The 17120-nt window shown below is 41.8% G+C and overlaps 1 protein-coding gene across 15 annotated transcripts in view; it reads left to right on the top strand.

Annotated features, from left to right (window-relative positions):
* The window catches only part of tcf7 (transcription factor 7), an 81463-nt gene that overhangs the window by 33733 nt on the left and 30610 nt on the right, over positions 1 to 17120 (top strand). For all 15 annotated transcript variants that reach the window (XM_036008755.1, XM_031307967.2, XM_031307966.2 and 12 more), the window contains exon 4: positions 11932 to 12058. In XM_036008755.1, coding sequence (XP_035864648.1) covers positions 11932 to 12058 — 127 coding nt within the window. The remainder of the gene's footprint in view (positions 1 to 11931; positions 12059 to 17120) is intronic.

The raw sequence follows: 17120 nt of genomic DNA, 5'->3' as shown, positions 1-17120 counted from the left end.
GTCGGTGACCCCTCAGTCGACTTGAAATACTTTGAGCTTCTGTTTTTGACATTGCCGCAGACCCCTGACGTACTGAGGACAGCCGTCCCTCCACACAGGGAGAGAGGGCACAGGGAGCATTAAGTCCACAGCCCCGGGATGTGGCGAGGTCCGGGTGAGGGGTGCTGTAAAGCTCACAGCTAGAGCCGCAAGTCATCTTCACCCGGAGCCTTTCCAAGCTCACCTAGAGCACTGCCACGAGTAAATGTGGGGAGACGAATGGATCCTCCCTGACACGCCGTGTTGTGTAGACTGCGTGGACTGTGCCACCTGTTGAGGTTAAAAATATTTTCAGATCATTGTGAAACTGGGGCAGGCGACATTTGACCAGATTTGACTGTTTTGTGGTCCAAATCATCACTGAAACTTGTGCCATTGGATTTTCAAAATTGATAGTCTAAACTTTAAAAAAAAAGAAAAGGAACGAATAGTCGAATCTTCGTATTGAACAGCCGAATCGGATTCATATCGAAAAATAAAATTCAGGTATAGCCCTAATTACATTATCTGTGCATCTCTCTATCTGAAAAAAACCATGACCTGTGTGATTCTTTTATTGTGGTATTTGGTGGCCATATTTGTCTAATAAATAGATGCTGGGGAACAGGAAACGCATCAGTGCATGATTTTTTTTTTTTTAAATTTAAATGTGTGGTATTTTCCATTTGGGCACATGGTCTGGTATTTAGTCTGAGCTGATGAGTGAAAGCTGTCCTCAGCAGCCGTAGGAGAAAGGTTTCACAATGAGTGAGTGATAGATGTTCTCAGTCATCGCAGCAGGGGACGGGACCACATAACCTCCGGCCAGGATGGCAATCACCCTGGGGATCTTTAAGAAGATAGAAAGAAAGCTCTGAGGCCGGGCATTTCCTTCCCTCATACAATACAGTAGGTAGGAGGAGATTCGCCGAGGGGTCACTCACGAGGCGAAAAACATTCATCCCAAACCGCAGCCACCAGATAAATCAGGTCAGATAAACACAGTTGTGAAAGTTTGACATTTCACACTGGAAACAATCCCGGCTAGCTTGTCTGAGAATAAATGCAAACACAGGCGCCTTTTCCACCACGGCGAGTCTCTGTGCCTTTTCGACAATACTGTTATCAAACCGCTAGAATTTTTTTTTTTTTGGTCTGCTAACTGGCTCCCACAAGACAGACAAATATGGCTGTGGCCTGTAGTAGTCGTAGTATCTATTGTTTGAGCAAACCAAACCCTGGAGGAAGTTTGTCTCAAAGAGGATTTATGTCCTCTGTGGTCTCCTCATTTCCTCCTGACTCCCGGTGTCAATATTTTTGTTGCGGATGATTGCCCAGATGTCACAAACAAGTTGTTAATTGTGGCACTTTCTGATAGAAATAAACAAGTACACACCATTAATTAGCTCCCTTTAGGACCGTTCATTAGAGGTCATTTCTGCAGAGTGACGGCGTCACCACAGTCTAGAAGAGAAAGTTGCCTGTTTGTCTGTCTCCGTCCGCTCATTATCAAAGCGATAACTCATCTCTAAATGCCATCGCAATGGTTGGATTTGATTTTGCACCCAGACATATCCGTGGCCTGGAGCCAGCTGGAGCCGAGCAGAGTGTCGTCTCTCATGGAGAGGATTTTCTCACCACATCGTGCCTGAGCTGTGATGTCAGAATATGTGTGAAAAGTGAATCTGCACTCGGGGCGGCCTCTAGCTCACCCAGTAAGAGCGTTCGCCCCATGTAGGCTGAGTCCTTTGCAATGACGCAGGTTTGAATCTGACCTGCTGCCCTTTGCTGCGTGTCATCCCCCATCTCTCTCCCCCTTTCCTGTATATCCACTGTCACTATATAATAAAGGGAAAAGCCCCCCCAAAAAAAAAAAAAAAAAAAAGTGAATCTGCACTCTCTCCTGTCTCTCTTCTCTTTTTCTCTCAAGTCTGGCCAAGACTACTACTTGTTTTACAACTGCTACTACTGCTACAACCATTATGTCTACTCTAATCTTCTGCTACTGCTGCAACTCTATTGTTATTATTTACACCCGCAGTGTTGCTAAATGGAACAAGATAGTATTATGCATACATAAAAACATCTGCATAAAAACACTGTGCAGGAAAACTGGGAAATGAAATAACATCAATAATGAATCAGAAAGGATGGAAAAGCAGTTGTAGGGAACGCATAATAAATACACTTACAACTTTTCATACATTTTCTGTAAATTTTGGTTCGCAATATAAAAATCTAAAAGATTTAGATTTAGAGCCAAAGCCTTATTTACACTGCCAGTAACAACATTCTGGTGGATAAATGCTGAATCCACTGTTCATTTATTTATTATTGCCCTAAAAGAAGTCAAATTTGAATAACTTATTTTATTTATAACGTGTTTTATTTACTTGAATAAAAAAAAAATATATATATATACTGGAATCAGCTAATTATATATCTAGCAAGTAGATATATAAACTTCCCTGAGATTGCTGAAACTCCCAAATCCCCCCCAAAAAATGTGGAGAACATAATCTTACTGGTAAACTAGTTGAAGGACAAGTGGTGGTTAAATAAAAACAAGGTGCCATTTCATCCTAAAGGTGTAAATAATGATCAGATTATACGCCTCTTTCCTGTCTTGAGCCAAACAATTGTTTTTTCATATCAAAATCAATCATTGTTGTCAGTGACCGTTACATTTGGGTGTAGTATTCATAGTAATATGTACACACACACACACACACACACGTATTTTTCTGTCTGTAAGTAACAAGCAGTGGTTACTGATTCATCATGGCCACGGCCCAGATGTTCCAGTGGTGTGTGGCAGCAGTGGACGATGGTGTGTGTGTGTGTGTGTGTGTGTGTGCATGTTTGTGTAGGTATTTGCATGCACTGGGCGTGTCCTTGCATACATGCATTCATTCATGCATGTGTGTGTGTGTGTGTGTGTGTGTGTGTGTGTGTGTAATTGGGGAGTGGGCAGGCGTTTTTTTGGGAGGAGGGGTGTTTGGCCCTTTTTTTAAACATAGCTGTGTTGTTATGGTTGCCTGGGCTTTGATGTTGCCCAAACCTCCAACTAAGAGGCTCTTATTTTGGGCTCCTGACTCTGGAGAAGGCAATGACTTCCAGATTGGCAGGCCTACTCACTACTCGTGACTGACTGCTGGGGTGGGACGGGCTGTGGGGGGTCATGACGGGTAGAGCAGGTCACCCTGGTGGTACTGGGGGCAATGTTGGATGTAAATGTAAATCTACAAAAGCACTGGACTCTGACACCAGAATACAGAGATTGAGCTGCGTCCAATGAGTTTGATTAAAACACTTGGTACAAGTTAGGAAAAGATAATGCTTTTGGTTAAGTATTTACACGTCTTGCCTCATGCTTCAAGTATACATTGACTTTTTCAATATTTTACCAAGACCACAATTTTTTCCTAAACGTAACCAAGTGCTATGAGTAGCCTGAACATAACCATAAAAACGTTTCCATATGAACATTTTGCATTGGCGGTGAGCAGTTTGCAGATGAGTTCAATATCAATGTATTTTCACTATGTCCGTATAAAGAAATGTAATCCAGACAGCATTACTTTTCTTACAAAACTTATTTACTAATGCAAATTTGTTGTGTATGAACATAATGTCTCAGAGTAAGATTGTGTATTAAAGAGAGTATTTAAGTAGCAGTGGAGGAGAAAATTGGAAATATAAAAGTACTCTGGCTGAAGAGTTACAGTATGAGACTTGTTCCATTTCAATGTATTCTCAAGTCATCATGCTAACATATTTGACAACAAGGGAAAGTAAAATCATTGTTTACGAAATGTGGTTCATATTAACGACACAATGCAGCTTTAGACCATAGCAAAAGAGCATGAATGTTATTTATCAAGTGATAGAGGGGTGACATACCAAGTCAAAGCAATTACTTAGGTCAATAGTTGGAATTAAATGTTTCTGATGTTTAAAGAAAATCTATATTTTCTGTATCTTTCCTTTTCCATGAGCATACTGTATTTTTGCAGTCTCTCCATACAAAATAGAAAAGGCTTTCTGGCAAAAAATCATGCTAATAATAATACTAATAATCAAATGGCATCCTGTATAGCCTTTTTACTCTCAGCAAAGAGGGGCACCATTTCTTTTCAGAGTCATCTTAATCATATGCATGTTTTCTTAGTCATACGGGACAGTTTCAGAATTGGTCTACCCAATGTCAAGTAGTTCAGGTATTTCCCACAGCCATGCCTTTTAACTTCATATACATTATGCTTTCTCCTGTGAGTCTATATAATCAAATGAAATATTGATAAAATCTAATATCAGTCTAATCTAGGCCAAGAGTTTCAATGGGATCAGATGCTCCGTGAGATTCTCAGTTCTCTTTCGTGTGGAGTTGCCGCCTCATCTTCTCATTTTGCTTGCATTTTTTCTTTCTCTTTCTTGTCTGGGTTTCTGTCATTCTTTTTTTTTGCACTTTCTCTGTGCATGCAGGTGTGGGGAATTTTAGCGCGCTGTAGACTGAGTCCCCTCCCGTTCACCCACAAACCCTTACGTGTGTGTGTCCTTAAATTTGAACCAATCAAACCAAAGATAATTTGATCACCCAAACTGTTGAAATTGAAAGCAATAGTTTAAAAAAATAGTTTGGCTGATACTTTTAGAATATTTTCCAAGTTGCACCACAACCAAAGGAATTATTCCCTAAAAGGTGCGACCAGTTTCTCATTTCTAGAGTGGCACATTTGTTGTAACGGTTAATTCACAGATCTGGTTTGATTCACACACTAAAACACGATTTATAAATGGTTGTTTTCATTTCTCTTTGACGGACGCTTTTTTAAGTGCAACCTCGATTCATTTGATGACAAAACATGGCGCCCTTGAGCTCAGATGTCTTTTGTGAGAAAGGTCTTCCCTGCAAAGCAGTTTGATTGCAGCCACTTGAAAGGATTGCAGAGAACAAGGTGAATCCACCATTAATTCCCAGCAACTGTCCATATTTTTTAATTTTCTTTATTTCCTCCACAATAGGGCAAGGATGACCATGAAAGAAAGAGAGTGAATTGAGTGAATGAATGAGTGTTTTAAATGTGTCATCTCTGTGAAATTTTAGATTAAAGACATTAAACTCAAAAGCACTCTGGAGGGGGGCAAAAGGGAGGGCACTTTAATTTCCGCTTCAAATATAAAAAGAGACGGATCTACTTAGTCTGTCATCTAAAAGCTAAAGAATACATTAGAGGTGTGTGTGTGTGTGTGTTCAAAAGCATGCAACTGCGTTTCTTTGCACAAATGTGTATATGAAATGCATATGTACGTGTGTGTGTGTGTGTGTGTGTGTGTGTGTGTGTGTGTGTGTGTGTGTGTGTGTGTGTGTCAGGGTCAAGGTGGAGGGCCGTCATTACAAACAAGTGACGTCTGAGATCCCATTAACTCTTGTATTCAGCAGTAGATTTCTGTTTAAATAGAGTGGAGATAAAAGACAGCGACAATATGCTGATAAATCAAAGGCCTTTCAAGTGAAATTAGACTACAGAGAGACTGAGGGCTACATGTACGATTACCTGACGCACTTAAAAAGGTGTTGATATCTAATTGAAATCTTTAAAGTAATCACGTCTTTGAAGTAATTACATCTTTGATGTAATCAACAAACAGGAGATTTATTATTCAGTGCTGTTGCACTTGGTGTTTGGCAGTGGGTTTATTCATGTTTATGGCTGCATACATGATTAATGTACAGTACAGTGATACACAGCATGCTACAACTCTTTCAATGTAGTGTGTAAAAATGTGTCAAACAACCACCAATATGCACCAACTACTGTTTCTTGACCGTTGAAGACATTGTGTAACAAATGTTCAAGTTATCTTGTATCGCTCAGATTTCTCGTAAGCAAAGTTATACTTACGTTCAACGTTTCTTACTAAAATGCATTGTGTGTATGCTCAAGGTCTGACAAAAGAGTTGAATGCATATCCGTCCTCCCTCTTTTTAAGTGTGCATTGTTTGCATCCATGTTTGCTACCTTGCAGTCTTCTTTTTCACTGCCTTTGTTGGGAAATTGGTATCCTAGAAATCTAGACGCACCCTGGGACACCATCTTCTCTGGCAACACAAATGGACTTCATCTTAGCAGTCATGTGACTTCATGCCATGAGATCATGTGACTGCCTTGTGTATTAAGACCAGAGTTACTTCCTGTGCACACTAAACAACTGATGAAGGTGTTTGGATGAACACTGAAAACGTCTTGTATTTTATATTTTTAATCCAGTGTTTTTAAATTAAAGCTTTGTTGAAATAGACGCACCCTAGCGGCCTCAAATGTAATTTGCAGCCAGGGTCAGTCTAGCAACTCTCTGTTGGCTTATGAACTGGAAAAACCAAACTCTGGCCAGGCCAATCACATCGTGTATAGAGTCGGTGGGCGGGCTTATGGCTGCTGCTGCTGCTGGCGAACAGCGGTCTTTCGAATCGTCTTTGGCCGCGACTCTGGAAGACTTGGAGTTAAGCTTTTCTTTGAGAAAAGAACGAAGAACGGCACTGAAGTCATTCTTAAAAAAGGAAGATGTGTTCAGAGTTTTGCTGACCGGATACGGCAAAAGTTTAATCTATCAACTAGCTCCGCTACCTTCTTTGTTGCTTTGCTTGGTTGTAGCGCTATCCTATTGCGTGCCCTGGTAATTTGAAAGACACCCAACATCTTGATGTGGGTCTGGCTTGTCAGGCTAGGAAATTGGTACATTTCCTTGCGCTTTCCCACCAGCAACTGTCGATTAACAGAGTAGTGTGAAACCGGCGGCAGGGAATGTGTATCATGTCGAGTGAATAACAAAACAGGGACCCAATCGTGAAAACATTGCACTTAGCAAAACTCCAGTCGGTACCTTGAAGTCAAGACACAAGATTGATGCTATCAAGAAAGAAAAGAGGATTTAAAGGAGGCTACTTCACTCCAATTGCACACCACCAAAACACCATCATTGCAGCAATTACTTACGTTAAATGAGTCTGGATTGACGACAATTCAATTACCAGATAATTGCCACAAGATCTGCGCCCGGATGTCTTTTGCCTTGCAAAACTTCGTTAATTTCGGGAAACAACAACAAACTTCGAACTAGCAAGCTATTCACTGAAAATGGCAAGTTTTGAAGAAAATTTGGATCATGCAACAAGGCAGGTCTGCTTGGTTCTTTCGGGGAATGATTGTAAAGATTTACAAAGAATATGTTTACGGTATTTACCATCTACCATTTACCATCGTTTTGGGACCAATTGGCGGGGACTTGCTATGGACAAAATGCACACGATGATACACTGGTAAGAGCAAATTATGTTTAACCATGTATCCAGCGAATTTAAATAGCTCCCATTACTGTATTGTGTGAACAGTTAACTACATTTAATATTTGATGTGCGTTTCTTTGCGGGTTGCAAAAAAGCAAGTTCCTTCGTGAGACCAATTTGCAGATCCACTGTCTTTGTGACTGGAGCTTAGCACCGCCCAAGACGATTGTGATTGGTTTAAAGAAATGCAAACAACCCAGACCATTTTCTTCTCCTATCCAGGAGTGTATGCGTGGAGGGGCCAGACCTTACTATGCAGCGCTGTGGGTCTGGTAAGCGAGACTAAATGTGTCGTCATCACTCCAGAATGGCACTAGGGACAACACAGCAGGATGATACACTGGCTAATTAATGGTGGTCATTGAAAAGCAAATTCACATAACTGACAAGATACGGTCAGAAACATTACTGCAGTCCAGTGTTTGTGTGCGTCACTGCGTCATGACATGAGTCTGTCCTATTTCCCAGTGTCAATTTCCATTTATGCTGCAAAAAAAAAACGTGCACATCCTTGCTGCTGTACCTTGACTTCTTTTTGTGTCACTACACTAAGTCCAATGTGTTTTCCATACTCGCAGTATACATATTCCAGATTGTGGAATTGTCTGTAGTGAACACAGACAGTGAGGAAATTTAAAGAATATCAGGGGATATAGAGGGAAACATTTCCAAGTGGGCACACCCAGCCAGTCGCTGCCAAAATTAGGTGTGACTCATATTGTTCATTTCAGATACTTAAAAAATGTGTGAAGCAGATCCTCCATCTGAAAATACCTTTTTACCCCTTAAGACTGTCCTAACAACATTTCTTTTTTTTTAAGATAATTGTTTTGGCTTTTATGGCCTTTAATTGATAGGATAGCTTGAAGACAGGAAAGGGGAGAGAGAGGTGGGACGACATGCAGCAAAGGGCCGCAGGTTGGATTCGAACCCGGGCCACTGCCAAGGACTCGCCCTACATGGGGCGCACACTCTGCTTGGTGAGCTGGAGGTTGCCCCGTCCTAACAACACTTCTGAAAGAGCACATAATTAGTGCTTCCTATAGGCAGATGTGCCCTCATGCATGTTATTTTCCTATTAAAAAAAAATCAATCAATCAAGGTTCAGTCAGTCACAGTTGAAAACCTTGTATTTAATATTGATTTGTACTACGGATTTATTCTCTGACAATATATGTCAGCCTGCAAGGGTGGGTAACTCTACTCCTGTAAATTAAAGGGTTAGTGAACTTTTCCTGTGTGTGTGTGTGTGTGTGTGTGTGTGTGTGTGTGTTAACATATGTGTTACTCTTCTGTTACCAAAAACATAGCTGCGAGTTTATGTTTCAAAGATGCCAGAAGTGTTATTTGATCTTTTGCGTGTGTGTGTGTGTGTGTGTGTGTGTGTGTCCTTCACATGCATGTACACACTTGTCTGTTTCAGCTAAGGTAATTATGTGTAAGTTCTGTGAGTGTATGCGTGTGGTGGGGTGAGGAGGAGGGGGGATTTTTTTTAAATACAGAGGGGTTGATAATTATGGGTTAAATGAGTGCTTTCAGTCAGCCTCCCTGAGTGTGTGTAAAAAAAGGAAGGCGCAGCGAAAGCCACTTCAAGGCCGGCTAATTACCCCGAGGAAGAGAGGAAACATAAATGGACGATTTTGCGGCTATAATGTTACAGCAAAATGGCTACATCGACCTCAGCACGTGAAACGGAGCCACAACTTCTTCTGAAGGCTCCTAGCAGCCCTGCACGTGTGTGTGTGTGTGTGTGTGTGTGTGTGTGTGTGTCCATATGTGTAGAATCAGTCAAAGCAGAACGTGTGTGTGCATGGGTCTGTACATGCGCTGTTGATGAGGTGTCACGTATTCTTGAGTGTGTGTGTGTGTGTGTCGTTGAATACTGATGTTTCCTGATGTTTCTGCAGGTGTTACGTCAGGCAGGTGTTATATTGGTTTCCAGTGGTGTACACAGTGGTTTTAAGTGTACAATTAGTCTTTTTATGTAACATGCAAAAACTCATTTACATATGTGTTGCAGTCAAAAGCTCAGATTCTTTACATTCAAGGCTCAGTCAGATTTTTATGTCATGTAATCTCTATACACATAGCACTCACCGCTGATGCTAACTACCCAGTTTTGGGATTTTCCCTGAAAAATGTTGTGTGGTGTGTTGCATCATTTCCTTTGGCAGAAATGAATTCAAAACCTTTGATTTTTGTTATATGTGGTGAAAAAGAGCAGCAAAATGTGTATCTGAGAGCCAACATGCTCTGAAGGCAGCAGAGTCATTAGAGACACATTTGATAAAGTCTGGCCCCAGTGAGATGTGCATGTGTCCGTAGAGCCAGGACCCTTAAAGTAATGCAGGTAGAAAAGTGTCAGTTTGGCTTGTTGATCATTTTTAGCATTAAGTGATGGGATCAACAAACTTTTTTAGATAAAAGGCAGCTTTTATGGCTGTGCAATTGCATTGAATTTTAAACCCTGGATGTAATCTGCATAATTTTGAAAACATTTCTCTGTAGGACCAATTCTGCTATCATTCTTTTTTTCATACAACCATATTGAATTGTTTTGTGACCTGAACACTCCCAAGTAGTAAAGAAAGTAATCCTTCCTATTGCCAACTTCCATCCCACATGACTTGATGTTTGATAAAGTGACATGGCAACATGTGTCTCCCAGGGACATTGAGATGATTGTATTGCCTTGTCTGACAGGCCATTTTGTCAAAATCTTTGCATATACCTTAACCTACAAGACCTACTAACCTCCCACCTCTCAGCCTGACATCTAACCTCCCAGCTCCCTCCTCCCAGCAGGAGGTGGGGGCTATGAGCAGGGAGCAGTGGGAGGCACAATCACGAAGTGATTCTACTGCCACTCGCTCCTCCTCCTCCATCTCTGAGGGCTTCTTCAGGTTATAATGAATGCAGACCACCTTATCTAAAACCTCACCACCACCACCTCCACCATGCTCCCACACTACCTCCTACCCTGCACCTCCTCCCCCACCCTCAAACCTCCCACCCTCCAGCTCTCTAGTACAGAGGCAGTGCGTTTTGTTTTCATGTCTTGACATTAAAAGCAGTTTAGCGGTTTGATCTTAGCTCCACGGCTAGCAGTGTAGCATACACATGAGGGTCAGTTTGTGTGTGTGCGTGTATGTCTGGCCAGTGTGAGACTTTAAGATATTGATGGATAGGAAAGGAGCCGTTGAAAGTGTGTGCTTGTGTTAATGTGGAGTGTAGCATGTGGAAGCTCTGCCTTTAAGTGATAAGGTATTCACTTTGTAACTCAGCAGGAGGCCCAGCAAGTAGTACCAGATCTGCCCCTCTGTAGTGCACTCCACGCACACAGACACTCATGCAAATGGGTCTACACACACACACACACACACACACACACACACACACACACACGCACACACATGCGTGTCCATCTCAGTTTACAAAATAAAATAACTTAAAAACTTTTCTCAGAGATATTTATATACATGAAAATCGGCGCCTCTGCCAAGCTTTCAAAGACTTAATACAGCTTAAAGAGACAGAGACACACACACACACACACACACACACACACACACACACAAATATATCCATCCTTACACATCCACCCACTTACAAACACACATTCACACTTGCACAGAAAGACACATATTTATACTCGCCTCCCACAGAAATAGTTACACTGCCCAGTCCGCACACACGAAAACACATGGCGTGGTTCAAACATACGCAGTGTAACTCCGTTCAAGGCTGCCTGTTTAGCTTCCTCCAACATTGCAAACCACTGTGACATATCGTATGTCAGCCAGCATGCTGTGAGCATTAGCAATAACTGGATTTCACATAAGTTATTGAAAGCCATTTGTAAACAGAAACATGAAAGCAAACAAGCGTGCACGCAGCCTCACTTGATCATCAAAGGCTTATCGATCAAATGGACCTCCGCCTCCTGCTCCTCCCTGCTGCACTAAAAACGAATGGGCGCAAAGAACAGCGCATCTTGTTTGTTCCACACCAAATTTAAGATGTCCAGCTTTCTTTCTTTCTATTTTTCGTTCTTGTACATGTGTGTGTATGTGTTCCATTGGATGTTTGTATCTGCGAGCAAATGTCCCCACAAGTGTAGGTAAATATAATCTGAGAGAATGACATTGGCATCATTGTGTGTCAGTGTTATCTTTCATCTTTAAACAACAGTGATTCAGTTAAGAGAAGAAAAGAATTGAGATTATAAGTTTATATAAGTTTTCCTTTGCTGAATTTGTGATCTCTCTTTATGATAAGTCTTGCATCCTGAAATAGTCTGTGCAAATTAATCAGCTAAAAGTATAAAACATAGTGGCATTTATTTAATTGAAGTGTATTTAATTGAGGTATTTAAATCAGTCCTGCATCCTGGATTATTTCAACCCGGGTCCCGTTATTTCTATCCATGATAACATTTCACTCAACACTTTAATTGCTAAGATATGGAAAATGTGTCCTCAACAATTCAGTCAGTGCAAAAAAGATAGATCGTATAAATTCATTATGATCTAAATTGATTTTGTATCATTGCGTCTCGTCAACAGTCCAACAAAGTGTCGGTGGTGCAGCAGTCTCACGGGATGCATCCGCTGACGTCCCTCCTGCCCTACAGCAACGAGCACTTCAGCCCAAGTCCTCCACACCTGCCCACAGACATGAGCCAGAAGACAGGTAAGAGAACACACACACACACACACACACACACACACACACACACAAGACAGAGGTTTATGTAAACGCATGTATTGTAGACATGGATACAGTATAACACACGCAGCCATCATTACTGATGTTGTATTCTTGTTGAAATACAGAACTACACACAATTAAGAGGTATCTCACTCACACACACACACACACACACACACACACACACACACACACACAGTAAACACAGATATACTCCAGACAGCTGCTGAAATGTTGCTGAAATCCTCCTCCACATACTGTACACACTGCAATCTGTTTCATTCATCACATCGACACAAATGCAGCACACACACAAGCGTTGTCTCTTTTTACCAGAAGCACACACAAGAAATGTGATATAACAAATGTAATACACATATTCCTGTTTTCCGTCTAATTCTATACCCCTCTCTCTCTCTTACACACACACACACACACACACACGTACTCAGGCACGCACACAGTGTGTGAAGTGGCAGTACCGGCTCCGTCAGCCTGTGGCGGTTCCATGGCTGCTCTGAAGTGGCCTGCTCCTCTGAAGGGACCGCCACACACACACACACACACACACACACACACACACACAAAGATGGAAACAATTAGAGTGACAATCGCAGCACACACAAGGTTCTCCTTAGCAAGCGCTGTGCATACAAACACACACTACTCTGTTTGAAAGTCACAAACAAACACACCCTGACATTTAAACACTGTAGGATTTTTGCCTTTCAAGAGGAGGAGCTGAAAGGGCAGCAACGTTGGTTGGTCCATCTGTCTCGCTGTACGTCTCACACTTTGCAGTACAGATCAAGATATCTAAACTGCTGACCACATTACTTTTGAATTTGCTTAACATATTGCTGATTCCCAGGCCTAACAAAAATAATTGTTTGGTTCCGGTTTCCGACCGACCCTGTCAATTTATGTGCGACCCAAATTATCTATTCTCTCGATTTTATGAGCTTGGAGAAGAAATTATACAAATTAAATAAATACCCAAAAAAAAAGTTTGAGGCGATTACATTTTTGTACAGCACTCTTGCAAGATGCCTGTTGTCCTCCAGCAATGCTGGAAGAGGACCCGATGTCGCCACAGCGGCACTCAACGTTGCCGTGTGTCCAGTTTTACGGCAGCAGCGTGAGGACGGCGCCTTCAAGCAGCCCTCACCGGCCAGCTACAGCGCTACTGCGCCGCCAGGGAGCTTCAACACGTTAAACAGGGCAGATGAAACCACTCATGAACTATATGTTGTGCTTATTGTCGTTCAAGAGGATGGCAACGTAGCAAGCAAACACGATCAAATGAAAGGTAAACACCCTTTAGAGTGCTCTAACGTTACAGCAAGTCCCTGTGGCTCAATGGAGGTGGCTAACAGCAGTGAAGCTAATGACAACTTCACAACACAATTCATTTGGATACAAGCGTTGCATTATGGAAGATAGACGGGATTCTGAACAGCGATGCCCGTGCTGCGCGCGCACACACACACACACACACACACACACACACACACACACACACACACACACACACAGTAAACACAGATATACTCCAGACAGCTGCTGAAATGTTGCTGAAATCCTCCTCCACATACTGTACACACTGCAATCTGTTTCACACACACACCAGAGCCGATGTGTGTGCGTTACTTCACGCAGCACAACTGATTGGAAACGATACAGATTATACATTATTTACTGCCACTGGCGCAGATGAATTAACGCTACACTTGTTACTGTAAGTAGCCTACAATAAACCCTCCATGATTAAAAAGTCAATACTTATCAATAACCACCTACCTGTTCAACAGGCATAAACATGTAGTAAACATGATATTTCAGTCTGCGCTGTCCACTCTTGTCCACCGCGCTGTGCAAACACAGCTCTACTCTGCAAATAGCGACTTTTTACAAACAAGCTAAAATGAAAGATGTCAGTTTGTAGTCTAACGGTTTATCTTAGTTTGCAACGAATCTTGAACTTTGGACAAACTCTTGTAAACTTCGTTGCTGTCTAAACGAACCACCCTCTCCACTGGAGCGGTAAACCTGTGGATGTATAAGACCAAAACAGATACATGGGGCTACTTAATATGTACGTAAATGACGTCTCACCATGTTTTCAATTTACTAAGCGACAACTGTGTAGTACAGGAAGGCTATGTTATGAAAAAATAGAGTATCCATCGCTACTGTAAAGGAACAAAAAAAAAATCCTACCTATCCCTTGCTGCCACTGGGAAAAAAAATAAAAATAAAATAAATTCCCTATCAACCCATGACCTCAACTGACAACCAACCATAACCAAACAATTTTTTTTTTTTATGCGCCAGGGGATTTTGGCAACCTCATCCTCTTTTGTCTGGCGTCACTAGCCAAAATTATTCAGCACATTCATGGTCCCCAGAGGACTAATCATACATGTATTAAAGGTGAACTCCACTGATTCTACATATTGTCTGTTTTTAGATATTGGGGAGTATAGGTGTGAAAAAAGTTGTAAAAGGCCTTTTTTGGCTCCAGAGGGAGCTGCGCAAAATCTGATAAATTGGTTGGTTGTGTCTGAAGATTACAAGTTAGGCTAAATTAGCAGCTACTAGCAGAACACACCCAAATCTCTGATTTGAAGTGTTTGCAGTCGAGTTGCATTATGGGTAATGTTGCGCCAGGTTTTGACAAAAAAGAATAATGTGTGGAATGAATTCTAAACTGTACATCGTGAATCTGCAGTGTTTTCGAAGTACAAAGCTTAATTGGTGGAGCACTCTTTAAAGAGAGCAGATTCAGCCTCGCTGGTTGTGATCTTGAGGTTGGTGGTTCAATCCCGGGCTTCTCCTTTTCACATGTTGAAGTGTCCTTAAGAAAGATGCTGAATGACAAATTGCCCCCCGGGGGGGGGTGTGTGTGTGTGTGTGTGTGTGTGTGTGTGTGTGTGTGTGTGTGTGGCCATTTAATATACAAGGCACCTCAAAGGGCTAAACCTAAAAATGCAGCGTTAGCTTTTTGTTTGTTGTGTGACATCATCTCAGTACACAGCCCTTTGTAGGGGCAAATACAGTAGTTTCAGGGAAAGAGACACTAATGCACATGTGCTGAGGGCTGCACAATAAGGGGGGAAACAACGAAGAGAAAAAAATATGAGCAACTATTTTGGACCGTAGCTTTGCCATGAAATTTATTATACATTTATTGCTAATTTTTGGATGTAATCCAGTGTAATTCCCTAGTTTATCAGTTTATGAACTACACTGCAGATTGGAGTCATTGCTAACAGTGAAAACTGTCTTAGTGATTTGGCAGGTGTCAGCAACATAACTCACTGTCAGAGGTGGAAAGTAACAAAATACATTTACTCACGTTACTGTATTGAGTAGTTTTGTTGTGTATTTTGTATTTTTCAAGTAATTTTTAAAATCTGTATTTTAAAATGTACTTGATTACGTTTTGAGTGAAGTATTGTATTTCGCTACATTACAAATCCCATCCGTTACTGAGTATATAAAAAAATAACTACTACTCGACTAACGAAAACCAAAAGGAAGAAAACAAATTGCGCCCGGAACAACTACATCTTTTGTGCGAACGTATGCAGCTTCTTCTTCTCTGGTTGCAAGTCGCAATTAAAAAGAAGTAGAAGAAGAATTGCAATGTGTCGGACCCATGGATGTGTCGGCGAGCTGCGAACTGAGCGGAGACGTTAGCATGGACGTGAATGAGCTGTTATCCCTAAAGAATGTCAGCTCATGGGAAAGAAAGATAGGTCGATACAGAGCGCCGAGTTAAACATTGACCGTGTGCTTAGTTTGCAGAGAACAGATCGCTGTGTTAAAGGATTATAATTTGAATTGCCACTATAATACTAAACACGCAGAGAAATACAACAACTTGACTGATGCAGAGCGCCACGGACATCTGAAGCTTCGCTAGTTAAACTGCAAAAGCAACAAGGCTTTTTTACCAAGCGTCAAGACCAGCTTTGTGATATCCCACAAAATCGCCAAAAACAGTAAGCCATTTTCTGAAGGGGAGTTTATTAAAGAGTGTTTGGTGGACTCTGCTGCGCTAATATGTCCAGAGAAAAAAGAGATGTTTGAGAACATGCCACCTGACATAAAATTAATATTGAGCAGAATTGAGTTTAGCCTATTGGTCCGGCCCTCCACAGCAGTCCCTGTTTCTCATGTGGCCCCTTGGGAAAATGAATTGCCCACCCCTGCCGTAGGACAACGTATGTAGGAGACTGGCTAAATTAATTCACATACATCTAATTAGCTCATACGGACTAGTTAGGTGTGTAGAAGCTAGCTGCTAGTCTGGGCTGTGAACATTAGGGTCTAACCCATTTATGGAGTCAAAACACGTGATTTGGCCTTGATTTGCATCATAACTGTTGTTTATGTTTGTGAAGAAAAGAGGGATGGCCCTCAGAACTAACAATGTATGGTACTTTCACTTTAAATTGATTATTTGAAAACGTTTTATGGGATGGTCTGAACAAAAATTGCACATTATACCTGAGGGTCTAAAGCCCCTGACACACCAAACCCGATAATTGGCCGTCGGACAGTCTGGCGAGGGTCGGTGACCCGAGTCGGTTTGGTGTGTTGCGTGCCGTCGTCTGTCGGAGGGGCCGTTGGCCTTCATTTTGGCCGACCTGACTTGCTGGGTCGGAGGGCGGGCAGTCGGACTCACTCCACCAATCCGATTGGCGGAGTGCTAACCTGGAAATAACGAGCGGGATGAGTGACGAACGCCTCTCAAAATCTGACGAAAATCTTTTAAACTGACCCTTTGTCGATCTGAAATGAAGACAGATTCAGCAACTGTATGGCCTACTTCTCGCTTAAAATGTTTTCAGAAACACGTTTCAGTGAACTATTTTCATTAAATAACAGCTCGTATTTCGAACAAGCCGCCATTACTATCGGCTGCAGAAGCCAGACCCACGTAATGCGTTCATCATTCCCGGTTTTCATTTTTTGTATTACGTCTCGTGTACGCGCAGAACGTACGCTCAAGACGGCGTCGCTTTGGTGTGTTCCG

Source organism: Sander lucioperca, chromosome 13 (genome assembly GCF_008315115.2).
Source record: "Sander lucioperca isolate FBNREF2018 chromosome 13, SLUC_FBN_1.2, whole genome shotgun sequence".
NCBI classification, from domain to species: domain Eukaryota; kingdom Metazoa; phylum Chordata; class Actinopteri; order Perciformes; family Percidae; genus Sander; species Sander lucioperca.
The sequence above is the reverse complement of the archived record's forward strand: the minus strand, read 5'-3'. Positions and strand labels throughout refer to the sequence as shown.